This window comes from Scleropages formosus, chromosome 11, assembly GCF_900964775.1.
Source record: "Scleropages formosus chromosome 11, fSclFor1.1, whole genome shotgun sequence".
NCBI lineage: Eukaryota > Metazoa > Chordata > Actinopteri > Osteoglossiformes > Osteoglossidae > Scleropages > Scleropages formosus.
In genome coordinates, this window is record NC_041816.1 from 3,321,637 (window position 1) to 3,349,565 (window position 27,929).

The following is a 27,929-nucleotide window of genomic DNA, read 5'->3' on the forward strand; positions in this document are numbered from 1 at the left end:
GTAACCGAGCCGGGTGAGATTGTTATGGACTTAATGTTACCATCCCTCTGACCAGTGAAGTTTCCCCGTGTCATGACACTGCTACCTCCATGTTGGACAGTGGGAAGTATACAGGCAGAACTCATGTTCTCACATTCACTGTGTATTACTAACTGGTTGGATACAAGCATTTCAGATTTTTACTCATTGGTGCTTGAGCTAGCAACCTGCACTCCTCCTATGTCCAGTATATGTTTTCTTGAAGAGGCAAGTTTGTCTTGAAACAAGTGTATTCAGTTTGTTTTACTGGCACTGTATGTTAATGGTGTGTCAAGGTTCAAAGCTAGGGTCATGCTCAGTCTTGCATTACAGAAGTGTGATACTTGCTGTGTGACAGAGAAACAACTTACTGAGGCAACAGATGCAGTCTAGTTTAAAGTTTAAGCAAACCTAGTTTAATTTCCATCTCAAACGTTTTTTTTTTTTTTTTTAAGTGCAATAACTTACTGCAGTAATTCACACAGAAATCTAAGTTCATGAATAAGATTAAATGTAAAACATTTTAAATGCGGTACAATCCAGCTTACAGCCATGAAATTTCTTTTAAAGTGTTCATATACAAAGTTTTAAGCCATTGAAGCCTTGGTTAAATCAACATAAACGGGAACACGTTATTGCATTTCGGACAAAAGGCACAATAATACTTTACAACATATCAGTTACATTTTAAAGGGTCTTAGTTTAACACTGAGAATCATTAACAATACATCTGCACTGTAAGAAAAAAATGCACAAAAATATTACTCTTGAACTTATGCCTTGCTTCAGTAGTATTAAAAGTGGAAGGGGGAAGAAGAGTTTTTCTCCTAGAAGTAGAGGGGATCCTCGCTGTGGAGTCAGAGTGAGGTGAGGTGTGCAGTCTTTTCCAGAACCTCCTCTTTGGTTTTTTTTTTTTTTCTGAATTTCTGTGGATCAGTTAAAGGGTTTGCACTGATGGGGAAAAAGAGATATGCACCATATACATTTAGTAAATGTGACTGGAAATGATGTTCATATTGTTAATGTCTGAATGAATGTCTTTATATCAGAAGCTTGTAAGAGCATTTTGTTTTGAGGGGGTGTCAAGACCACGACTCTTTCCAGAAATGACCTGTGTGATTATTGCCTCTTTGCATCATGTGGGTGCATGCTGCTGTCTTATTTGATGAGTGGAATCATGGGAATATGGAGGATCAGCATTTGCAGACATTCATTCATCATCGGTACCCACTTACACCATACAAGATTGTGGTGATTGGGATCATATGCTGGAAGCATATAGGGGTTGAGGGAAGGTATGCCCTGACCTGCTAACAGGCCTATTGCAGGGCAGCAGTACATACATGTACACGTACGGTCACTAGAGACAATCTAGAGTCACCAATTCACTGGAAACGTGTGTTTCGGACTGCGGGAGGAAACCAGAGCACCTGGAGAACGTGTAAAGTCCTCACAGAGAGATAGGCTGGCCACACTAAGAGCGTGAAGGCACCCCCTTTCCTTGGAGTCCATACTGGGGAGGGTAGAGACGTTGGTTATATAATGTTAATGAAAGCAAACAAGCTACAAACACCAACTTTTGTTACAACAGGAGTATAGTAAGTGACGGTAAATATGCACTGCAGATCAAAGAACTGGTCATGGACTAAAAAGTTCTTGCCGTAATAACTGTCGTTCACTTGAAATCCAGGTGTTCAGATCAGAGGCCCAGTGGAACGCAAAGCATGTGTTTTTATATTGATATGTCGTTCTACTTTTCCAGAAGAAAGGAAGAGAACAGGTTTAATTTTTTTTTTTTCCTTCGATTTCCCCCCCCCCCCCCCCATGCTACCACAGTGTGACTAATTTGCACATCATGGTTGGACACACCCAGGACTGGTAGGAGTCACAGATACCCAACTGACTTAATACTGTGTCATACCTCTGTGAGGTCACAGTGGTCTGGATAGTAAATGTAGGAATGAATAACCCAGTTTCTGGACCTGGATTCAGACTGGGCTTGTAATGTAGCTTCCCCCAACTGTGAAGAAGAAAACAAGCGAGCTGTTCTTGGAAGGCTGGAGCAAAGCTTTTGTTACTGCAGGAACAGAGTAATGATGCTGAGAAAAGACCAGCTGGGCTTCGCTATGCAGGTTCGAACCACCCAAATGTTTTGCTGCGTTGTAACTCGCCAACCTCCCGGAGATCAGTCTTACAGGGCACTGGAGCAACCAGTGTATCGGTCGTAAAAAAAAAAAAAAAAAATTACCAATGTAAGATTCTGCGAGAGATTGTGTCCTTTGTGGAGAGATGCAGTGTTTAAGTTCGAACTTGACTGGTATAATTTGTCCAAAATGAATTGGAACGTTAGGCAAGGTTCTTTACAACGATTTACCCATTTCTACGTCAGGGTACTCTTAGTGTATCAACTCAGTGTAAGTACCTTGATCAAGGGTACTACAGCAGGGGTATTAAAGTCTAGAGATAGTGCTCAACTTATTTGTATTTCAGGGCCTGGAAAATGGCTAATGGGATTTATTGAAGAAAAACCCATTTAGGTAGGTCTTTGTGCTTGAGATTTAATGTTGAGTTGGTCAACTCCTCGGTTAGGTAAGACACACTAACACACACCTTACTGAGGGGCATCAGGACTTGAGGAGAAAATAGATGATGCTAAATGAAGAAGATGTTTAAAACTGTTACATGCGTACTGGAAAAAAAAATAAATTGCAACGAACTGCAGTTTTGTCATCCGCCAAGTTTTCGGCAAAACTATTTGCACCAGTCAAAGAGTTTGTCCATTTTGACAGCAAAGGACCGCAGTTCTGTTGTGTGTTGAATGTCTGTCGGGAGCTTATGATTATGTCTGAGACCACTCTACGGCGTGGCTTTCCCGGCCCTCCACTCACTCTTAGTCTGGATCGGTGGCTCCGTCAACTCTGACGCCTCAGAGCACGTGTCTGGAAAGAAACACACTCCCTCAAAGTGGAGCAGGATCTCAAAGAGTCCAAAGTAAAGGTCTTCGTGGGATGTTGCTCAGCTTGTCTGTTTTGCTCTTCTATCTTTACTCAGTCGTTATGCTGTTACTCCTTAGGGTGGCCGGTCAACCAGTCGTGGTTGTTTGGGTCAACGAATGACCCGTTCCTTCTCCTCTCGGGTTGGCCGGTACGCTGACGGGGGTCCGGGTGGGGGGTTGAGGGAGGGGAGGTAAACGCACGTTTCCGACCCCGAGATCATGTTGCCCAGGAGATGGCCGCGCTGTGCTCCTTGGCCTTCATACGCAGCGTGGCGATGCTGGACGACTTGCGGTCAGGGTCCATGTTGAGGTCGTAGCCGTTGAGGCCGGCTCCCATGCCGGGGCCGCCGAACAGGCCGCCCATGTGCGTCTGTCCCATCGAGCCGCTGGGGCTGGGAGCGCCCAGGAAGTCGGACACCCCGCCAGCCGTGTGGGGGTGGGGAGTCATACAGGAGGCGACCGTGTCGCAGGGCACCACGCAGCCGGGCACCGGAGAGGCCGAGCTGCTGCTCCCGATCCAGGAAGGGTTCTGAATCTGGAAAACAGAATGAAGATGGCACTCATCTCTACACCAGACCCCCAACTCCGAGGTCGTCAAAGTCAACGATGGAGACGGGGCTCGGGGGATGTGCGGTACGGAATTACTATCGAATGGCATGTACTGAAACCCGACTGCTGTAGTCGCAGCGAAGTTTTCGTATACGTGTCTTTCTGCTCATGAGAAGTATGTCTTCCCAGCTCTTCTGCAGCAGTTCCTCCTATTGAGGTATTGCCTGGGTGTACTCAAACTTTTGACTGGCACCGTTCGCGTTCCCTTTCCGTTTCGCTCGGACCACGTTCTCCAAACCTGGTCCATTCGAGCAACGTGCGTACGCGTTCGAGCGAACGGGCACGCCGCCGCTCAGCGGTCGGACGGACTGGCGGCGCCGAGACAGGCCTACATGCCTGGTCCCCTGCTCGGCGAGATGAAAGCCTGGTCTGGGGAGAGGAGATCCCCAGATGTGCCACATTCCACAGCTGCAGCCCGCCACCCTACGACCTCACGGAAGATTCATAATAAATCTGGGGATTTTCTGACCCCCAGCGAACCTGTGTCTGTCTGCACGTAGCCCCTCCCCCCTTGTCCCGAGTCTGATGGGGGCTGAAGGCGTGGCAGAAGGACATCTTTCATAGCCAAGCGTTCAAACGGGGAAGCGTACTCTGGTTCACGGAGATACAGTACATGTCTCCGTCTGCCGGAATCCCTGACCTCACCTGACCTTTGCCCTTTGCCTGCATTATTAAAGTATCCAGCCAGCTTCACAGTCTGAGCCGATAGGCCGTACTGACTGAGTGCTTTACAGCTTCCACAGCGCACTGTACTTTTATGCATCCTTTTTTTAGGTGGGGGAGCACTGAGCCATCTGGCTCTATGTAACATATTTATAGAACCGAGTTAATTCTTCCCAGTTCTACGTCTGATCTGAGAGCAGCTGGGAGCCATGCCCAGTCACCCTCGTCGTGACCACCAGACCGACGGCTGTTCGTATCGTCTGATATTTTTCTCTTTGGCGATTATTACACGGCCTTCGGTTGAACTGCTAACTCTACGTTGCCCGTGATGGGTGGGTGGGTGCATGCGTGTGTGCGAGAGAGTAACTGGAGTAAAGAGGGGGCAGCTGGTAGTGTAGTGGTTAGAACTGCTGCCTTTGGACCCAAAGGTTGCAGGTTCGAGTCTCACCTCCAGCTGTAGTACCCTTGAGCAAGGTGCTTACCCTAATAATTGCTCTGCTGAAAATTACCCAGCTGTATAAACAGGTAAAGTAGCTTAACGCTAAGCCGCTTTGCGGAAAAGTGTCGGCTAAATAAAGATGTAAATTAGTATGTGCGAATACGCTGCTGCGGACCGGTGTCCCGTCCAGCGTTGTACCCTGCCTCAAACCGTGCTTCCGGAATACGCTCCGGTCCCTGCGCTGGGTGATGGGAGACTGATATTGACTGGCTGATTTGATTGATCCAATAAGTGCATGAATAAACTGTCAGCTCCAGTTCTCACACACATCCCCCCCCCCCCCCCCCCCCCACAGCAGCCAGAAGGTCTACCTGTGCGTAGCTCTCGGGCCGGGTGAGCAGGGGCAGCTCGTAGGCCGAGGAGAAGTGCGTGCGGACCTGCTGCATCTGGCCGAAGCGCTCCCTCTTCCTCCACTTCGCCCTCCGGTTCTGAAACCACACCTGCGACGTGGGGAATGTGAGGTTAGTAAAGACCCACGACCACCTGAGCGCCGCTGCGAGGAACCACCAACAAAGCGACGTGTATAATTGCAGGATCCGTAGTAGGACTTGCATCCAGTTTGTGAGCGATGCCCTTATATTAATTCAAACTATAGCAACCAAAGAAAGTTCAATCTTATCATGGGACAGCAGGTGGCGTAGCGGTCGGAGCCGCCACTTCCCCGGTTCAGATTTTCGCTCCTTCTGTTGCATCGTTGATCAAGACGCTCACTGTGATTTGGTACAGTAAAAAGACCACACTGGATAATGGGTAAGTAATTTTAAGTAGTTCAGTGCGCAAAATCCAACTTTACAAGTTGCTCTAGACCAGAGCTGTCAAATGAAAATGAATGAATCTGAATGAATTGCCATGGATTTCAGGCAAGATCTGCTTTTGAAAACTATGAACTCCGAAACCGGTAATTTGAATAGTGACGTTAAACTTTCTCCAACACGCTTCAAATAGCAATACTTAACAGTTTAAAATCACACTAGTTTTCTAAATAATGTGTGACATAATGTATGTCAATTAAGGAAACATTTTCCACTGACTCCCCCCCCCTCCTCATGGCTATTCGTGGCCCAATATTTTGGTGCCAGGTGATGTTACGGACAGGGTTCGATCGCAGCCGTACGGAAGCGGATGAGCTGTTGGGAGACGGACAACCTGAGGATCTGCTCAACACTTCCCTGTAAAGGCTTCAGGATCCACGCCACGATGAAACGTACGGATAGGTACTCTGGGGACGTACGATTGAGGTGCGGAGCTGCGTGCGTATGCGTGGCCCGAGTGCGGCCGCGACGGGAGAAGGCCAAGGTCCCGTTTGAAGACGTCCGCTTTTGGCGCGGCTGGGTGGGAAGGGGGTCGGGGTCTAAGAAGGTCCCGAAGCCCAATTCCTCCCTGCGAGGTCACCCCATGCGCAGGAAGGTATAACGGGACCCCCAGGAGACCAGGACTGGTCCCACTTAGACCGTCCAGCTGTCACCAACACAGGTCTGAAGATCAGCGGTCCCTTCCACAGTCGCTCACATTCCGCAAGTAAGTAGACGTAATCTCCTTTGGAAAGACGACCGAACGCGGTCCGGCCACTATGCCCTGGCGACCGCTTCCCGACAGCTTCCGGGGCAATTTCCCTTTCTTTGTTAATTACGTTATATTGGACTCATTTGTCGTCCAGGGTGTACCCTGCCTCGTGCCCTGTGTTTTCAACATAGGCTCCGGACCACCACGACCCAGGACTGGACAAGCCGTTATTGAAAACAGGTGGGTATTATTTGTCTGATAACATCGTGGGACTGATGATGTGCCGCTGTGAAAGCAGTGTACAAAGCGGTGTATTTCTGTAGCCCTGTGCAGCGAGTGCTCAGACGCTGCAGTTCACTAATGCGCCTTAATCCACTGACCCTTTTTATAGACCGGACCAGCGCTGGTACGTTGACCTTGAGTAGCTCAATATTCTGTTCTCCGTACCCCTCTGACAGCAGGCGGTCATGTTCATAAATGCTCTCCTTCGCTCCTCCCGCTACGGGCCGTCACACGGAGCAACGTGGAGCCCACGCGTCCCCCCGCTTTTGCTCGCTGACCGCCCGGTAGGCCTTGCCGGTTGCTTCACGGGCCGTATTCGCATATTCCCCGTAAAAGCTCCGTGTTCCCACCGGCGAGCTCTGTACGTGGGGCAACTGCTAGTGTAGTGGGTAGAGCTGCTGCCTTCGGATCCAAAAGCTGCAAGTTTGAATCCCACGTCTCGTTGTAGTACCCCGGAGCAAGGTGCTTACCCTGAATTCCTCGAGTAAAATTACCCAGCTGTATAAATGGGTCAATAGTTGTAAGTAGCGTAACGTGATCAGTTGCTTTGAGGAAAAGGCGCGCACACTCGCTGGCTGAAGCCGCTCGTCCCAAGCGGGGGTGGCGGCGAGCCGGAGCCTAACCCGGCAACACGGGGCGCGAGGCCGGAGGGGGAGGGGACGCACCCAGGACGGGACGCCAGTCCGTCGCAAGGAACCCCAAGCGGGACTCGAACCCCAGACCCACCGGAGAGCAGGATCCAGGCCAAGCCCACCGCACCCCTTTGGGGAGAAGTGCCAGCTAGATGAATAAATATACTTTATATTCCCAGTATCATGTCTATACACTGTAATGATTGTTCAGTACAAATTATTCTGCACATATTTTTCCCACAAGATATTCATAATAATGGAAATAAGACGGCGACGTCTCCCTCTCGTTTGATAGAAACGGAAGCATTATTTCTGACGCCGAAGGAAATCGCACTGTGCTGCAGCAACTTGCACACATCAGCGTAGTGGTCTGAGACACTAGAATAAGACCGGAAAAAAAATAAAACGGTGGGAAAATAGGCGGTGGATGAAAATAAGTATACACACACACACACACACACACACATTTTCAGAACCGCTTGTCCCATACGGGGTCGCGGGGAACCGGAGCCTACCCGGCAACACAGGGCGTGAGGGGGAGGGGACACACCCAGGATGGGACGCCAGTCCATCACAAGGTACCCCAAGGGGGACTCGAACCCCAGACACACTGGAGAGCAGGACTCGGTCCAACCCACCACCCCACCCCACCCCACCCCACCCCACCCCACCCCACCGCACCACACCCCCTGAAAATAAGTAAAAATGTAAAATTACTGACTGCTCAGTACCACTCGTGCCAAAGAATGGTATTGATTATTGACTATTGATTATATGCCATGAGACAAAAGGTAGTGTAGAAGTTAGAGCTGTCACCTTGACATAACAGGATGTGGGTTTGAAGCCCTGTTCCTCTTAAGGTACTCTTGGCATCAGCTGAATAAATAATAATAAACCGTTACTGCGTGTTTGAAGTAGCGTCTTCACAAAAGTCCTTCTCCTTCCTCATCGCGGCGACCATGAACTTTCCTCCAGCAAATGCACGCCCGGTCAACCAGCGGGAGCTTCCCCCTCCCGTCGACGCGAACTCTGCCCGCCGAAGGAGCGAAGCTCGGGACGGCCAGGAAGGGACGCTTGTCCGAGCGGAGAGGGCGGGACCCCCTGCCCCAGACCGCGCGGACGGGGTGTCCCCGACCCCAAGAATAACATTCGCGGATCCTTAAGAGGCTTTCTTACCCTCGGGGTCAGCGGGCGGTTGCACTTTGTGCCAGGAATAAAGCGCATTTCACGTGATTAAAGTTCATGGTAATTGCCTTTGATACGTGAGCTGAAAATGGCTGCTTGGAGATGTTTATTGCAACTGCGTTATTATGTTTGAAGCCTGACAGAGGGATCCAAACAAAAGCAATGAAGCGGTGTGAGTTTAGGCCCGAGATCCTATCGTTTAGTCATGCGGACATCAGAAAGCCTCTTTCCGCATATTTGGGTAACCCGATACCGTCTTTTCCGTGACCCTTTTCTAAACCTCCATCAGTGTCCTTTTAGGTCACGTCACACGTCCCGAGCGCTTGGCTGTGCTTTTCGTGCGAAGAGAAGCGTCGCCGCATCATACCTTGTTACCTAAAGCTGCATTTTCGGCCGAAACGTTTCTACCGTTACTATAAAAATCCAGCTGGCTTTTTTAAATCGTCCTACGGCCGGCTTTCACGACGGTGCGACCGTGGACGCTCGGGACACGTCGGCAACTGCGCGGCGCTGCCTTTACACGAGCACACGTCAGACAAGCGACGTTATAACGGTAATCCGTGTAAAAACACGGTGACATTTTTGCGAATGTCGGAAAACGCGGAGCGCGCGGGCGAGACGGAAAATACGACTCCTTATCCTCCTTCATCTGACTTTTCCCCTCTCCTTCTTGTTCTCCTCAAATCTAAGGGGAGAACTTAGGAAATTAGAAAGCAGGATGGAAGATTGTTCAAACTGAAGCTTGTTTTCATTTCGTGTTTAATTTCCTGAGGCCTAAGCCCCTGGCTTTCAGCTGCGCCCCCCCCCCCACCAGCCCCAGAGAGCCGCGCGGTCCGAGGGAGGCCGACCGGATCGCGGCCCCCCGCTCCTCGCTCTTCGGCCTCGCCCTAGCTGCCGCACGGCCGTAAGCGTTTCTGCTTCCATCGATCGTGGCCAAACCACTCGGGGCAGCGCGATAAAATGATGAACGCTCCCATCGGCGGAAAGCAGCAGCTGTTTCACGGGTGCGAAAGTACTTTGTTAGTACTGTAGTAAGTCAGGCAACAGGAATTACAACGGGACTCAGGCTTATAACCTTAATGATGTTGTTCATCCAAGAAGAACTTTTCAAAATTATTTTATTTCTTATTTAATCTTATGCATCTTATGCTGCACAAATTATCATTCATTGCACATGTTTATAGATATTTATATATTTTGCTTTTGCATATGCATAAATAGATTTTATTGACTTTTTTACTTTTTACTACTTGTTATTTATTTATTTTTTAAACTGTTATGTCGGACGGTTGTATAAAGCATTTCACTGCGCGTCGTACTGTGTATGGTTGTGTATGTGATAAATAAAATTTGAAATTTGAATTTGTCTTAATTGATGCTCTTTTCTAAGGCAGCTTGAAAGGTTTTGCCCGTATAGTAAGGCACTTATGATGATAACCCCATTTATACAGCTGGGAATTTTTACTGAAGAATTCAGGGTTTCTTCCTTATTACTCACTCTCACAATATTTGGTTTTTCACGTGTCCAGCCAGCAATTATTAATACCGTTTATCGTCAATCAGCCCAGATTTTCGTTCATCTGCTCTGTAACATTTGGCAGAGCGCGGTGAGCTGAGACAGCATTTGAAAATTGCGCCAAGCGGCACCGTAAGAGGGACTTTGAGACGCACTGCATTGTGGGAACTGTGTACCCGTGCTCTCGGTTGCATTCTGGTGCTCTACAATCTACTTTGGTTACTCACATATTTGTGTTTGCTTTCTGTTTTGTTTATTTAAATGTGACATGTAGCCTTCCTTTTCCTCCAGCCTGTCCACGTACACTACTACGGTAAATTTCCTTTATGAAACTTTTTTTTTTTTTTTTTTTTTTATACATTTAATGCATAATGTTCTTACTAGTGTTTATTAACTATTTGAATATGTTATAAAACTTTTCCTCACGGTATTAGAAATCATTTAGGGTGACTTTTTTTTTTTTATGGTGAACTTGGAACGGGGTTGGAACTATTTGAAACTTCTCCCTGTAAGAAATAATGGAATAAGTAATTACCTTATTCAGTTTTTTTTTTAATATTCTGTCTCTTTTTCAGAAAGAAATTTGAACCAGATAAAGGTGAGTAGTTGTACTCTGCTGAAGGGTACAAGAGCAGGGTATACGTTACTGTATGAAATCAGGCTAGTTACCTCGATCAGCAGTACTACGGGAGGAGAGACTCAAACTCGCGGAATTACAGAGCGACCCGCTCTGAGCGCTGACGTCCACTGAACCAAACGTGCAGGACTCCGCTACTGCATCAAAGTCTTTAAATGGGTTAAACTGCAAGTTGCATCGGTCAAGAGTAATTTTACTCTGCAAACCACCGCAGGGGAAAGCGGCTCACTGGGACACGTAGCTGTGTTTTACACACGTGGCGGTGACCCCATAATTGGTCAAGACGTTGACAGCTAGAGCAGCCTGCGGGCCTATTAAAGGTCTTTATTTATGTTCCAGCACAGTGAGAAACGGGGCAGACGTACTAAACTCGGCCCCGCAGCGCCAGCCGGGAAAAGGAGGCTTTGAAGTCGAGCCCCTTGACCGAATTCCTCTCGGCCTAAGGACGGTCGGTCCGCTTTTGCTGTCGGCCGTGACCGTCGTTCACATCGGCGGCAGGAAGCCAAAGCGCAACCGATCGCGCAAATAATGCCGCGACCAACACCGATTTAGTGAGCGAGAAAGCCTGACCACAGTAAACTGGTTTTGAAGGTTAAAAACCGAATTGTATGTAGATTTTTTTTTTTAATTTTTTTTTTTTTTGCAGGTGATGTACCTGAGTACGATAAACTGAAATAACCCATTTAGAACTGCAGGACTTTGGGACAAACTTTTTTCCAGCTAAGAACAGATCTTCGAAGGAGTGGTCCGTCTTGCTAGTTAATGAAATATATTTTTTGCCTCTTTACAAAAAGAAATGCGTATTCTAAATACAAACAGCAACGGGTAAAGAAATGTATTAGAATGTAAAATTACACTGAACGTACCAGTTAATAACAACTTTGTTTTCTCCATTTAGATGCTGTGCACTTTTTAATTTTTTAGTTAGGAGGAGAGAAAAGCGGCAAACGCTAAAATATTGCGGTGCTGTTAAAGTGGACCTTCAACAGACTTCATCTGGAGGAACAAAGGTCTCCATTTACATTCGTAATGAATCAAGGGACTTTGCTGTGATTTCTGAGGAACTCTGTCCTGAAAGCGTCTCGGAACGGATTTCAGAATTGGAAGTGACTTGTAAAAATGTTCTGAATTCCCAGGTCGGCCCATTATGATGCAGGTCTGTTTTGCTGGAGCTGCACGGCAAGTCCTTCTGTGAGATGGCAGGAAGTTTTGAAAAACTCGGAGCAGCGTCTGGAACACCGAAGCGCCCCAAAGCGTGACTGTCGTCTTGCTCCTGAGCTGCGCAGGAGGACAGTAATGTGACAGTCGTGTCGAGCACGTTGACGGAGTGCCCCGACACTGGGCTTTCATCACGATCGAAATGTGGACTCATTGGTCTTAAACTCCGTCTAAACCATTTGCATCCTGAAAGCAAAAAAGTACAATTCAGGCCTTTTCTTTCCGTACTTTCCTTAAGTACTCGTAATTTTCATCCGCATAAGTGGAAAACTGTGACCGGAATAATAACAGTAAATGACCAGCCGTTAAAAAAAATGACAAAATAAGTGAAATTGTTTAAAAAAAAAAAGTTCCATTTCATTAATTTGAATTCCATATTTCATGAAAAATTTGAAAAAAAAACCTTGTGATTGATCAGATACTGTAAATGTTCTGATTGTAATAAACCATGTTGGTTTTTAGAGCTATGTTTTAAATGGTTATGAGGAAGGGTATCGCAAAGGGAACATTACGCGTTGGAATATGTCACTTTTTGTTTGGATTTGATTTAAAATATCTTTCCTGCCGTTGAGAATTCATACTTCGGGATGATTCCTTGCAGCTGGTGGATTTACGGTGTCGATGTGACTGCGGCGTGCGGCACCTGCCTTGCGAGGGACGCGCTGCTCCCCGTGTGCCGCTATTAATGAAAAACAAACAGTACAAATCCAGGGGCTCTTGGGAAAGCTTGAGAAGGGGGTCTTTCTGTCTGTCCATCAGCGCTGGAATTCAGCTGTTATCATGCGGGCAGATCATCATCAGATCAGTAGGTCAGGGAGAGGTGGCATCCCAGATCGTGGGCTGGGAGGCGTGGGTTGAGCTCAGGGCCTCGGGAGCAGGAAGCGGCGGATGAAAGCACCTCCACGCACGTGGTGATCGAACTAAACTCCGAGGCTGAGTTGAGGCTCTCCTGCCAGGAACTCCAGTTGAGTTTTTCTTGCAGTCTCTGAACAGCTGAATGTAACTCCCTTGAGCACCAAAGACATGGGCCCACAGGGTCTCTATACTGCAAACCCCACAGATCCACAGAGCCTCAGATGTAGGAAAGCGGAATCACGGAGCTCAGATAGACAAGCAGAAGAATTTTATTCCATTCTGTAACAAAGTCCTATTTGCATGCCAAAACAGGTCACGCTTGGTCATGTTATAGCGCTGTTACGATGCTACGAAGCAAACAGAACATGGTGGTATATGATGTTATGTCTAAAATACACATTGCTTTATGCCTTTCATATTTGTGCAGTCCTACAGTATATTTTAGGAGTTGATTATCAGTGATCTAACAGAATTGCATTACAATATAATGTTCTGTGGTGGGGGGAGCCTTCCCATCATCCCTTGTTGCACAGTGTTTTTTTTTTTTTTTAAGTTTCAGCAAGGTTTATGAGCTATCCTATAGTGTTTTGTTAAGGTTCACAGTGGTGATGATTGTTGTGTTACTGAGATGGGTTGTTTTGTGTTTTTGCCCACAGTGTTTGGTTACCCACCATCAGTGTGTTTATGATTGCCTGTCATGTTCCCCTTCGTTTCGTGGCTATATTTGTTGGGGGTGTTAAGCAACGATGCTTACGCTGCACTCTATACTGCAGTGGCATACAGGCATAAAAAAACAGAGTGGGTATGAATGAATCTGTAAAATTATTTGCAGTCAAAATACTTGTGATATCTGTCCTTCAGATACTGATGAAAATAGTTGCATGCATTTGAGAAACCAAAGTCTTGGACAATGCAGTTGTGTAAAACTATGAGACGCAGCTAAGAGAGCGTTAGAGACTGATGGGCGCCTACCTGCACGCGAGCCTCGGTCAGGTCCGTGCGCAGAGCCAGTTGCTCGCGGGCGTACACGTCTGGGTAGTGCGTCTTCTGGAACACCTTCTCTAGCTCCTCTAGCTGGTAGCTGGTGAAGGTGGTGCGGTTGCGTCTTTTCTTGCCCTTGTTGCTTTCGCCTTCGACCTTATCCAGGGGCCCGGCCAGCTCGGGGCCTGGTCGCTCCTGCGGTCCTTTGGCTCCCGGTTCCTTCACGCTGACGTAGCTGGCTTCCATCCCTGCAGTGTCAGCGTTCGGGGGCAATTCAGACTCTGTGAGACCGGTGCTGTCTTTGGCTGGAGGAAGGAGAAAGAAGGAATCAACACCTGAAATCTACTGCATGAGCCATACAACTTCAACCTTCAGAGCTGATCCTACTGGTGAGACAATAAAGCAGAAGAACTGGTTCTCTTCAGTCCGCTGTACTCTGGCAGCAGAAGACCCATGCAAACCAACGGACCTGACTCGGGGGATCTTTCAACAAACCGGTACCGTAATTAGAAACAAGGAGAGCTTCCTGTAAGGTTTCATCGGAATCCTTTTCCATGACAACACAACTTGTCTTCATGAAAACACCCTCAGAGTTCTCTCGTGGCTCATGTACCAGTCCTCATGTACCAGTCTAAAAAGTGTGTTAGAAGTTGTGTCTGAAAGCTCAGCTGATACAGGACCACCCCCTTTTACAGAAGTCAATCCCCCCATAATTAAGCTATCATGAGAAAAAGCTACTTCCAGACCTAATTGCAAACTGAAAAAAATGACAGGTTTACCCAATATTTAGCAAAGTATAAACCTCAAGTCATTTCCCATGTTGAGCTACTCTTACACCCAAAGTGCCACCTGAGAAACCCAATTCCATTTTTTTTTACATGTTCCAGTGTTATTTAAACTTCAGCAGGAGTTTACTCATCGTACAAATGTTACATACCATTTTGCCACCACCTACCTCTAGGGTACAACAGCTAAAGTCTCATACAAATAAAAGTAATATTTAAAAAAGAAGTATCAAGCACTGGATGTCCCCTTAAACTCAGTCTAGAGGTGCCACAAGCATCTGAGAGTCACAGCCCTCTGAGGTCAAGAGCTACTGTATATTAAGCCTTTGTTCTGCTTTGAGACCTGGTTCAGATTTCTTCTTGCTTTTTTGAGACATTGGCAAAGAACTTTTTATAACTGGGAAGCACATGCCAGCGCCAGCACTGAGCTATCTTAAATATTGTTTCTGGAGTGGGCGGTCTTGTGAATGTAGAACCATACCAGCCATCCTGGATTTGGGCGAAGTGGAATAAAGAAGCTTTGTGATGGATTGGTGAAGAGTACCCGGCTGTGCGCCGGGCAGCACCCACTCTCCCACCCACACACTCTAACCCAACTTCCAGAGCTGAGCGCAACGCTTGACGGGAGAAGACCAAAGATGGAGGTATAATGGGTCACACATTGCCTGCTGTCCAGGACTAACATGTCCTGCTATGTGAATAGGACCAAAACAATTCCCTCAAGAGCCTCTACGCCTGGTGCCTTCAGGAGAGAAGGTTCTCCAGCCGTCCAAAATCACCGATCAAAGTCTCCAGTTTAAGTTCCCTGATCCTTGATAGGTTTTGGCGTTGGGGGCAGTGGGACCATTGCTGACGTGTGGCACGTGTAATTGGACCTGGCTTTCAGGTTGTCCGGCACACCAGCAGCGGGCTGTCACCAGAGACCGGCCATGTGGACGGATAATAGAGTCTGCCATTTATAAAGGCCTCAGTGCAAATTGCGTCTGTCAGAACGGCGACGAGCTGGGGAGCCAAGCGGGCGAACGCAGCCGAGCAACGCTGCGGCCAAACACTCGGGCCATTGTTTGCCCGAGACACGTAACTGGGAAATGGTTTTGCAACCCCAATTTAAATCTGTCAAGCTTTTACTCAATCGCACGCATTTACCTTTGTGCATCTTGATAAGTGAGTTGCCGCACAGTATTTAGAGCTGACGTTTCATTTTTATCCTCTAGTAAGAGGGTGAGCTAACACTCATGCGTATTGGACTCGCTCTCTCTTTTAGGATGGTCACTGTTTACTCCAAGGTGTTTAAATACACCTGGTCCTCCACTTATGGCACCGCTCTGATCCGGGCGCCTCGTTGTAAGTCGACGCTGTCATAAGTCACATAACCATAAGGATATATAAACAATTACCATCTATGTTGTATAAGAGGGGTTTTGTTATTTTTTTTCACTAATTTTACACTTTATTCATGTTAAAATAGTACTAATCCATTTTTTTTTTTTGCAATTGCTACAACCACTGGTCCCGTGCGGGGTAACGGAGGGTGCAAGGCCAAGGGGGGAGGGGACACACCCTGCATGGGATGCCAGTCTCCCGCAAAGCGCCCCGAGCAGGGCTCGAACCCCAGACCCACCACATAGCGACCACCAGCCAAACCTCCTGCACCACCACATCCCCCAATACAGAATACTTTTACATTTATCCATTTAGCAGACACTTTCATCCAAAGTAATGTAGAGCTTGGCGAAAAACCAAAGTGTGTTTCCCCAACAGAAGAAGAGACACAGATGTAGACACAGATCTCAAAGTACGGTCAGATCGTCTGTCACCATTTAAACCAACACGCTTTAGATGGGTGGCTGCGTATAGAATTGGTAGAGAGTACAAAATATTACAACAGATAACACTAAGAGTACAATTACATGAGTAGCAGCATATATAATTCAAAAGAAATACAAAGGAGGGAATAGAAGATCTGGAGGGAAGTCAGTCTGAAATGCGAGAAAGGGAGATCATTCTACCACATTAATAGTAGCAATAATATACGTCAACAGAATGAGAAAGAAAACATTCTGTAAACACAACATTTTTGTGAATAAAACGCAGTCGCTGATAGACACACTGGCAGAGTCAAGACATATGGTGCCTTGCAGCAGAGCAGCCAGCCCATGTTACTGTACAGCAGTTGGAGAGGTCATCATTAAACACTATGACCAAACTTGTACCCATCCCCACTTGTCATTTACGTTGCTTCATACCAACACCATTCGAACCACGAATCGTCAACATTCAGAAGTATCTGCACTTCTTCTCCCGGCATTCTTGTGTGTTTCTCTTTTAGCTGATTCTGGTCTCTGGTGGTGTTTTGGACTCTGTACCTGTGTGCCAAGGTTCTACAACATCAAATCAAGCCGGTAGACTGACAAATAGCGTAATTTTCTGATATTATACACCTAAGGACAGGACAGGCCAACGCTGCTCTTTGAGAGTTGTCAGGTAGAGCTGTGCTCCTTCTTTAGGTTCGTTCTTGAAGTCATTACTGGGATAGTGAAACGCCAGTAAGACACCTGGAGCTCCGGGTGTAAATCAGTCAGTAATTGCAAGGCAGCTAAGGCCTGCAGAGGGACAGCATGCGGACGTCTACAAGAACCCAGCTGTGCTTTCAAAGGTGACACTGATTTAGGTACGGTTAAGAGTCGTAATAATATTAAACAGCCTACAATTTAACTGATGTGACTGAATGGTTCTAGTGAACATTCAGAATTACGGCAGGGATGAAGTAAGTGATGTTTTAAAAAGGCCTTTCAAAGCTTGAGGTCCCCAGGGGGTGAGAACGGGAAAGAAAGACTAATTGGTAGTTTAACCTAAGTGCATTTGCACCTTCCTGCAAAGCACAAGAGGGGCTTGTAAACCTTAAGTGGCTTTAGGATTACCAAGGGAACCTCTCGGAGGACAGCGATAGGGCATCATCGTGTTGAAACGAGGAATATCTTCCACGACAACGGCAAAAAGTTCCGCTAGCATTCCCCAAGGGTCTTTGTTTTAGCCATGGACAACAGGAGAACAATCAAAGATCTCATCATTTTCTCACGTTTAGCATGTTTTCAGTGTACGGTTCGGTGATCGACACCGTGGACTAACGGATGGACGCTGGCTCTGCTCACCAGACTCCGTAAATCAGAACCGGTGAGACGTTCTCCAGCTCCGGCCTTCGAGACACAAGGAGGAAACATCAAAGTGCTGTTCAAGTAGCGGTAAAGTGGCAGGACATCAGCTCAGCTCTCTCTGAAAGCATGTTACAGGTAAGGTCAGCAAGGGTAAAAACACTAGAAGTTAAGGAAATATTGATCTGGAAATATTTCAGAATGGTGGAAAAAACATATCAGAAAGCTAATTAAGTTGCATAAACTGAAGATTGTGTACATACATTTTTTTTTCATAGACCCATATGTGAAAATGAGAGACTAAGTTAAATCCCAAAAAAAAGAAATACGAAAAGTATTTTATTTTTCCGCATCTTTTTCCATTTTCCATTTCAAACACTCATTTAATAGAAACTTATTTAATTGAAAGCAACCACATGTCTGATCACTGATGGTTCGGGGCGACACTGTGAACTTTGCTGCCCGTGACAAAAACATCTTGCTGGATTTAACACCTGGACGGGGGTTTGGGCCCCGTTTGACTGACGGGCAGAATTTTCGACTCTTGCCCCGATTTCACAATGAGTGGGAGCACTGACAGAGGTCCTTTGTGTAGACATCTGCGGAGGGGGGTGTCATTACAAAGCTTCCTACCGCAGATCCACGCAGTGCTGTTTGCATAACCATAAACAATCACATATCCAAAGGCACAAGTACCAGTGGCGGTGAGGGAAATGGAAACATTTTGGCTCCAGGGCTCTCGGTGTGCGTTGCAACCTTCACCAAACCACACCGGTACAAACACACCCCGGCTATTAGAAGCCAAGGTCAACTGGAAGCATCACCGTTACGCTTTTTTCCCCCCTTTAAATTCATGTATGGAAAACAGACACTGGAACGGTAATGGACCCACCCAAGCCAACACATAAACCTCACCGCGTATTTACAGTTACGTAAAAAAAAAAACGAAACGGCAACTGCTCGAGAGAGTGGAAAAAGAGCCAAAGCCGGGCCAAACGAGCACAGTAGATGCTCGAGCAGGTTATCCTGCCGGCAGGCTGACGGCGAACCCGAGACACCTGTTTGAGATTATTTCCTACGTCCCGGCAGCGAACGCACAAAGGCCTCGCGCGATGGGAGCGATGAGCGTATTTCCAGGCAACTTCAGATTCCAAACTGACGGCTGGGCACTTTGGTGCTTTTCGTGGATGTTTCCAAAGATGTCATTCAGGTTTCAGTTGCACAGGGATGCTTTTCGCAGCACTGAATCAAAAACGTGTTTTAAATGTGACTATAGCCATCGTCTGTTATTTCCTACCATTTGAGCCAATGATGACATATGACCAAGCTGTACCACGATAGTTAACGACAAGGATGAACATCGAGTTTTTTTCTGACCAACGGGTGTTTCGTGCTATAAATTAACTGTGAATTTTTATTTGCCCGTTGCGACGTAAAAAGACAGTTCCAATGTCCTCCATGTGGCACTTTGCTTCTGGAACAAAAGGGTTTAGATTTAATTAGATGCACAATTACAACAATTTACATTTACCCGATTCTTCTCTACAATTATACTTTTAGTTACCCTTATTATAGATATATCTAAAACGTGTGTGTGTATATATATATATATATATATATATATAACTTATATAAGTTTTAGATATATCTATAATAAGGGTAGCGTACTGCAATAAAAACATAAATGCTCTTTTCATGTCAGACAATATACGGACTTTTAGATACGCGTTCCCGTTGAAGCTCGTTCACTGATGATACATTTCAATGCAATGTAAATTTCGAGGAAAGTTGAGTGTTCTGTTCCATTCTCTTCACCGCCACAATGTTTCGTGACCCTGTGAGAGTAGGAATGATTTCTATTTGTTCAACAATGGCCACTCGCACATCTTTCTCTTCTTGCGAAGGAGTTGCTCTCGACGTTGGCGCTTCAAACCGCAGCGAAGCTTTAATGGAGTCTTATGTGAAACAATAGGGAGGGAAAAAAACGGTGGAATTTCATAATCGGCCACCAGCGTGTATCCAGCACTGTGATGCATCCGGTTGCCTCTCTGCTTGACGTGTGGTAAAAGACACATTCAGATTTCCCTGCTTTAAGAGAACTGTTAATTAAATCCTGTGAATTGTTTCTGCATAAATAGCAGGGGGAAGTTTTAATTAAAATTAAAGCCCCTGTTTTGTTCTGCACTTGAATGATCTAATGGCAAAAAAGTTGAGGTGGGACCGCTGCCAGATGAGCGGACGTTGATGCTAAGGAATAACTTGCACGTGTAAGCTGAGGGGTCTGTAACGCATCCTTATCTATTCCAATATACATCATCAATAAGCAGTAGTCCAGCGTAGGGTCACGGTGATTTGGAGCCTATTCTGGAGGCACGGGGTGTGAGGGCTGCGTGGAGAGCCGGTCCATCACCATGCCTTGTTCTCAACTTTGCAATAACAGGGTGAAGAAGGTATTTAACTTCTGCGAGGCCTGTGGTTCTTCCCAACGCTCTCCTCTAGAAGCTTGTACATGGGGAGAAAAAGATGATAGGGTGAGTTTGTAAAAACCTTCGAACAATGGGAAAGGACATATTTTAGGATTTTATAGGATACCCATGGAGAGTTTTATCGCTCGCCTTTTTGCAACTGGTGCTAGTTACATTTTTATGTCAAAGAGAATCATTTTAGAAAGAGAAAACCTCCCTCCGGGGCCTCCAAGCTTTGTGTGGGACAAAGAAGCAGACACCACTCTTTTTGCATTAGTATAACGGTCTTGGGCTGACTCCCAGAAACTTCTAGATCCAGGGCTCAGAATATCCTGCTTTTAGCGGGAGAGGACGCCGATCGTGGGCCGGCAGCCCCACGGTATCCGAACGTCTCGGAGCTCGGCGGAGCCCCCGCCCTCGGTTGCCGCGAAGCCGCCTGCGGCGTTGGCAACGAGAGAAGGCCGTTTCCCTCGTCCCCCGTTTCCCAACGGGAGGCATGTGGCCCATCACATGTGGCCCGGGACTCATCCAGAGAGCCCGCATGGGCCCTGACAGTACTTGACTGGCGTACTCTTGGTTTGGTAGCTTGGTTACGCAAAACAGCTCATTTCACACGACTAGAGAGCAGATTTATTGTAACGGGATGGTCTTCGACATATAGATGTGCCTTCTGGCATATCGCTATAATATCACTTTTCTCTCTCAGCAGGGTCTGCGAGACACACGGCGTTAACTTCATCAAAGTCAAGGCTGAGGTTGCCCTCCCCAGTTATAGACAGCTACAGCGCGTTGGGGAGATCTGCTCCGCGAGGAGAGATTTATGTCAGCACTCACACACGCTACAACAGCTGTAGTTTACTCCCCGTGCGTCCACATAGACGCACATGGATGCCTTCGGTCATTCATAACGCGGCGTATCGCTGAGCTGCAGTATATTTGTACGGGGCATTGGTAAAATTAGGTTATTCAAACCAGCCACCTCTTGTCTTTTCAAGGACTCCCTACGGTTTTGGGGGCTGTCTTTTAAAGTATGAAAAATAACTCGGCAACCGGTGGTGTGCATCTGCCTTGTATTAATGCAAGAGGTCCCCTGTGGTGTCGGCGCATTCCTGCCGTCTCTTTAACACTCAATCAATCAGGGAGCCTTAGTTTCAGCACCGCGGTCCTCCTACCTGCGCGGAGGCTGTAAAACCCAACTGGTGCGGCATTAGTTATTCTCATTTTTTAAAGTGGATTTTGTTTTGTATTATTACGCTTGGATTTCCGCTGGTGTAGATGAGTAGCTCCTTCATTTTCTCTCCTAATCGATCGCGTGGACATATTTCATCCCTGTTATCCGTATCTGTTTTATATTTGTTTTTTTTTTTTTTTTTCCCTTGAGTGTCCCAACCTTTATCTGTAAAGAAATGGAGACAGGAACACTGTTCAGCAGAAACCGTCTGACTTTAGAAAACAAGTTCTTCATCTGAAATGTCAGAAAGACATTTCTTTTTTGGGGGGGATCGGGGGAATGGCTTCCCCCTCTTGGACAGCCGTTAGCTGAGCCGTTACGGGATCAGGTCTGGTTTGTTGACTTTTCTTTCCTTTGTGTGTGTAACCAGAGCGTTCATGCACAGCCCGTTGTCAGACACACGGGCGAATGACAGGGAGGGAAAACGCATTCTCTCCTCAGCAGGAGTGCAGAAGAAACTCGCAGTGTTAAAAAGTAAAAAGTAGATGCTAAGCCATGTGACCCAGATGAGTTCATATAAGATGTTTTATGTGTGTAAAACATGACTAGCATTTCACTTGGAGCCGGATGACGGGTCGCACCCACATATAGGCTCTACGTTTGCACTGTACAAAATCGTACCTCTGCGGGGGGTGGCAATTTATTATTTTACATTTCAGTTAATTGCTTCTTTGCCATGTTTCCAGCTCTCTGTCCTCATCTGGCACAAAAAAAAAGGAGGGGGGTTGGACATTAATGCATCCACGGGGCAATGGGGGTTCAACATTTATGCAGCCATGGGGGAGAAGCTCTGCAACCCTGAGAATGAAGGCCAGACCCACATTGCCGAGAGTCACGAAAATCCCACTGTTTTATGGGAATATTTTGGCATCTCCTGGAAGAGCTGGCAAATGAACACTTCTCAGAGTTTGTCTCTGGTCCTTGTCCAGAAGTTCAGAACAAGGAGAATTTTCATTCACCACCTGAACATTAGTAATTTAACCACCTCAGTGTCCTTACGCTTAATAATAATAATAATAATAATAATAATAACCCATGTGGGTCATTAAAACAAATATATTTTATGAAGTATTTCAATTTTACATGAAAACTAAAAAAAAAATAAGACTTTTTACAGCTAGGTCGGCTGTGATTTCTCATTTAATAACTCCGTAGTATTCAGTTATTCAACATCAATACAGTCATCAAAGGTAGCTAAGAATGACATGAGCTTGATGTTTGATGATGTGATTTTTCCGCCCACAACCCGACCTATTTACCTTATTATCAGGTATGAAAAAAAAAAAAAAAAAAAATACTAGAGGGAATAAGATGTACTTTTCTGTCCTGCTCCTGACCTGTACTTTTGAGCACAAATGATATATTGTTTGAGCGCTTTTTTACACCACGAGTGGGGCGGATTGAAAAGAGCGCAAAACTGGAGCGGCGCAAAATAACGCATAAAGAGTCACTGTGAAAATGAGTACATTTTTACTGCAAAATCACTGCAGTGCTTCTTAGCTAGAAGTGGCAAACATTTTTCAGTATTTTCTCTTTTTCTTGGTACGACAGAAATGGCAAAAATCGTGATACGAAGTGGCGGAATTATATTAATTCCGAGATTTGGCTGTTCGCCGCTCACTTAAAAGTCCGTTTACACTTTATGTGTTTAAATTCTGTTTAATATCCCGTCCCGTGTCGTCATTTCTAAATTATTTTTAAAATCCGATACGTCACTGCGGATATTTATTAGGGAAATGCGGAGTAAAATGTACGGTAAGACTCGGTAACTGTACGGTACCACAGTGCAGAAACATCTCAGAGGTTTTTGTGTTAAGTATTAAGTATTATTATTATTGATTATTTACAAGAAACGGTACTTAGTAAAAGTGTTTGCTCATACATACATCACACTCACAAAATTTTCTCTTTTTTTTGTTTGTTTCTTTAAATTTCGGTTCCATGACTAAATTAACTGAAGGTTTTCGGAATTGCGAGGGAAACTTTATACATTGATTATTAATTACTGAGTCATACATGGGTTATTAAATGAATTTATACTAATCATGAGCGGCTAAAATTGATCACAGTTATAAAAATTGTGGTCATTAATTCTACTTCACGTTTTTTCCTATGAGGGATGACATGAAAGTATATAATCACAGCGATAAAATGCATAATTTTCTAACCTGCCTTCAACCGCCACGATATTTCAAAATGAATATTGAAAGATTTTAATACTGTAATTTTTGTTCAATCCGTGCAGATGCGCCGTTGGATTTTTCGTTCGCTTTTAATGAAGCGAACAAAATTCGAAATGCTATTTAAAAGAGCATTGTTTATTGTATAATATTGTCTTTAGAATTTTTTTTATTTTTATTAATTCCCGGGCCGTAACTGCTGAAATAACCCTAAATTCCGCACACTTAAATAACCTACAGTCTGAAAAATTGTAATGAAGAGGGCCTTATTAAAAATTTCCAAGTCTATTTATTACCCCGGGTCTAAAAATGACAGTTGGATATACTAAATTGCTCCTTTAAAATATTTCTAATGATTCTTCATAAAAAAGAACATTTACATCATCCGCCCTAACAGAGAGAGCAGTATTACCATGTTTACAAACACACACACTGCCTGTGCTTGTAGAACCTCCCTTTTGTCCGATCCGCTCTTGTCTTGTGTGTGTGTGTGTGTGTTATGTTTCCAAGCTGAGACTGAAAGCCAACACACACCACAGTGCTGCAGCGTCGCCGCTCGAGCCTGGACGCGTTTTTACCCTGTTCCGTACCATGTGCGCTACACGCGGCCCTAACACTCTAGAGTAACAGCGAAGCTCCGTCCGCGGCACACAGGGAATAAAATAAATGACCAAACTCTTTCACGTCTAATTAAAGATACAATTTTAGCTTAGGCACCAGCGGCAGCGAAACGACGAAATGGATTGACCAACAATTTACCTTGTGTGTGTGGTAAAGTCGGTGGCGCCGCTTTGCAGTTTTTACACCGAATTCACTGACACCTCCAGGCTTTCCGTTCATGTTTCCACCTGGAAAGGGTGAAAGGGCGGCCTCTGTTTGTCTCTAGTCCGTGTATGGTCACCTTTCGGGCTTCATCAACAAGTTCTGGCCTTAAATAAGAATAAGAATATATCTATATCTATATATAGATCCAAAAAAAAAAAAAAAAAACTGTTGCCTTAGTAATTATTGTTACTGCTGTTGTCCTGCTCCATTGTCTCACTCAAGGTTCCTCGGTTGGGCCCTGAAGGTCACACACAGAAGAACATATAGGTGTGTGTGTGTGTGTGTGTGTGTGTGTGTGTGTGTGTGTGTGTGAGACAGTCACCTGCCATTTCACCATAACACCTGTAAATATGCATATTCATAACTCCTTCTTCATAGCAAAGGTTGCCGTTCTGAAAGGCCAGTTTGTTGTTTCTCACGCTCGCCGAAAATTTCATACAAAATTCAAGCGCCTTCCAGACCGTCCTGAGGATCTCTGCTAGTCATAATCATTTTGATATTCATGCCTTAATCTTATATGTATTGTATATACTGTATGTCACCGAAGATGCCTTTTCTCCGTTCTTCAGAAACGTTTATTGTAGATGTGCGTCAGTTGTAAGCAGCCCTACAGTAAACAGTAAATGAAGGAAAAAATAATGTTAAAAATGAGACTAACGCTAAGATATGAGGATGTAAATGTAAGTATATATTAAACAGCCAGTAAAAGACGTAAAAAGTTGTGAATGTTCCATCCGGGAGGACCGAAAGTCTCAATGCCTCCCCTTTTTGCAATTTAAAAAGCAAAGAAAATAAACATTTACTGAAAAGTTTTACGGGCACATTAAAACGTTTAACCAAAGAGCAAGCTGAGACCCCGTGGGTTACAGTTTTTGGAACTGAGTCACTGTTATTGTGGTAAAATGGGTTATTGCTGTTACTGTGTGCCACCTCATTTTTGAAAAGACTCCACTGTGAAGAACATATTATATTTTTTAAATGTCAATGCACAGTGTTACAGTTTGACAGGTCACCATGTGATCGTGCGGGACATACAATGAAACCGATTATTCTCACATTTCGGTGTTATGAAGAAGCGGTACTTCGTATTATTCCAGCACTGTTTCGGTCACATTTATGTTTACCTAACTTTACCTGATTTGCTGACTTTCTGTGTACTGCAGGTTATTGTAAACATTCTAGCATTGCACTTTAAACAAATGGGCCTGTTCTGCACAAAATGCTTAATTCATCACAAACAAGATATAGATTTACAGTTATGTTCATTTATATATGTATATGAACAATTGGTGCATATAATTGGCAAAGTGTCATATAAACATTTAAATACCATGGTACTTCAGCATCTTTAACCTTACAGTATTTATGAGATGAATGAACAGATGTGGTCCCGGGTGGAGAATTATCATTACTGCATTTAGTTTGTTTTTTGTCAGCCTGCATATTGCAGTCGTACAGTTTTAAACGTAGTAAAATGTGGCTGAATATCAGTAAAAAAAAAATACCAGCCATTCAGTTTATTTAAATCTAGAATGTAAAACGTCACAGGTGTATGAACAGTGTTTATCTTTTCATATTCATCATCAGATTTTAATGTGCATGGTTTTTCATTAACCGGAACATTAAGCAGTTTGAAACTCATCTTTTGACAGTAAAGAGCCACTTTACCAAACATTTCACGTGCCATTGTCAAAAGATGAGTTTCAATCCGACTCAGCCTGAACTTTTTATAAAACCTGGTAATTCACTGCAGCATTCCTAGTAAGGGTTTGTAGTCCTCACGCAACTGTACTCTACTGCTCAGCTGTCACATAACACTGTCCGAATTATTAGGGTCCTTTATGTTAACTGAGAAGTATTGGTGTAAACGTAATGAAAGGTGTCAACCGCAATATGAGTAAACTCACATATGATAGCAGTGTGTGTGAACTTGATTAAACAGTACCATCTTAAAGAAAGCCCATGTTTCCTAGTGCTTTCTGCGATCCTGCTCATTTATCACAATTATTAAGGGAATCCCTGGTCTATGTGTAAATTTCATTGAACAATTAGGTTTGGTATGCTCTGTTTATTACTGCTATCTGCAAACCTGTTAATTTAATTGGCCGATTGGACTCCAGTATTAACACACAGCATATTATCGCATTACACATGATTGAATTCCCTGTTTAAAGATGAGGTTTAATGGGCAGCGAGGCTATGCTTTTGCCTGGGTGATGCTAGCTGCGGTTGCAATATTACACAGGCAGCGGGGTTGCGAAGTCCAGCACACACTTTAACTTTTAAGTGCAAACATCCAGAGTTGGAGCAGCAAAGTACTCGAGAGATACGCTGCTCATGTGTTTGCGTAGGTGTGTTTGGATTACTGCTGGGTTACTACTAGTCCTCGTGTTGTAACTGGGTTAGGGTTAGGGTTAAGGTGAGGTTTAGGGTTAGGGTTAAAGAGGGACAAGAGACAGGAGTTTCATTTGCGTTGTTGTCTGAAGATGACCTCTGGAAGCAACAAGTCCTTCAGCTATATTTCCTTAGACATTTTTTGCAATAAACTTAAGGACTCCCTCACCAGAAACCAGATCTGCTCTTAAACGCGCCACTTAGTGCGTCTATCCGCACGTGTCCTCAGCAGACACGTTCAGCTCGGACTTTCGGCACAGAAGACATGATGATGAGCAGCTGCGAGCAGAAGAGCGGGACAACCAGCCAACCAACCAACCAAGATCCTAGAGGCACATCCGCACAGAGGAGCTCTGAGGACATTTGGATGTGCGGTCCCCATCCCATGCGCACACACAACTTAGCAGCGCTCAGTATGTAAATGTATCAAAAACAAACAGGCGCGCGCGCGCGCGCGCGCACACACACGCGCACACGCGCACAGAGAGAACGGAAGGTGCCGCTGATCTAGCGCGCTCACCATAGCAAGAGATGAGCGCTCCCGTGTGCGCGCTTTCCGGGTGGACTTTGCTCTCCTCCGGGGGGGTTTTGCAGGATCTCTGCATGAAGAGGTGGTATTTGTTGAAGGTGCCCTCTCCAGAGGAGGCATCCAGAGAGGGGCAATCCTGCTGGAAGGGGCTCCGGGACTTCTCGCCGAAAGGCTGCCCAGGCTTGTTGGAGAGGAACGTGGGGCTGTACTTGGAGTCGCCGGGCGGGAAAGTCCTGAAGGGGATCGCCTGGTGCTCCCTGCCCTGCGCGGCCGCCCCTGCGCCGTAGTACGAATCCATGGATGTCATGTCGCAGTATGAGACGCACGTCTCGGCGTTCATTCCTAAGCGGGAAAAAAAAAAAAAAGAAAAAAAGAAAAAAAAAAATGTTCAGGGGAAAGAAAAAAGGTCCCGTTCTTTTTTTTTCCTTTCCTCCTTCGAGTGGAGAAGAGAGTCGCTCTCACACTCTGCCCAGTTCCGCACGCAGATTAGGGACACACGCACACTCTCACACACCCTCTCGCACACACCGGGTCGGCAGCTGGGGCTCGTTAGAAATGATTCAGATGTTTTCCAGAAAGTGCAGCCTGACCAAAAACGTTCTTTTTTTTTTTTTTTTTTTTTTTTTTTTTGCGGAAAATTCTTAAGGTTTTCAGAGGAGTAACCGAAAGGTTCCCTGCTTCTCTTCGGAGGACGGAGCTGAGAAGTGAAGTGTGTGAGACGGATGTTTGTCGGGACCTTCTGACCACTTTTGTAGATGGGGATGAAGGGATGAGG

At 45.5% G+C, this 27,929-nt stretch overlaps 1 protein-coding gene across 1 annotated transcript; it reads right to left on the reverse strand.

Moving 5' to 3' along the window:
• Nucleotides 1-496: 496 nt before the first annotated feature.
• On the reverse strand, nucleotides 497-27,929 carry LOC108934704 (homeobox protein aristaless-like 4). The gene is made up of 5 exons (XM_018752751.2): nucleotides 27,683-27,929; nucleotides 27,146-27,496; nucleotides 13,585-13,898; nucleotides 5,096-5,224; nucleotides 497-3,548 (listed from the first exon to the last, which is right to left on the reverse strand). The coding sequence occupies exons 2-5, from the start codon at nucleotides 27,492-27,494 to the stop codon at nucleotides 3,231-3,233; spliced, it is 1,110 nt and encodes a 369-aa protein (XP_018608267.2). The 5' UTR covers nucleotides 27,495-27,496; nucleotides 27,683-27,929; the 3' UTR covers nucleotides 497-3,230.

Coding starts and splice junctions, on each gene's coding strand:
- LOC108934704 (XM_018752751.2), bottom strand. CDS start 27,494: ATGAACGCCGAGACGTGCGTCTCATACTGCGACATGACATCCATGGAT. Junction 5,225..13,584: donor TGACCGAGGCTCGCGTGCAG/GTAGGCGCCCAT, acceptor CCCACGTCGCAG/GTGTGGTTTCAGAACCGGAG. Junction 3,549..5,095: donor GGCCCGAGAGCTACGCACAG/GTAGACCTTCTG, acceptor TCTGTTTTCCAG/ATTCAGAACCCTTCCTGGAT.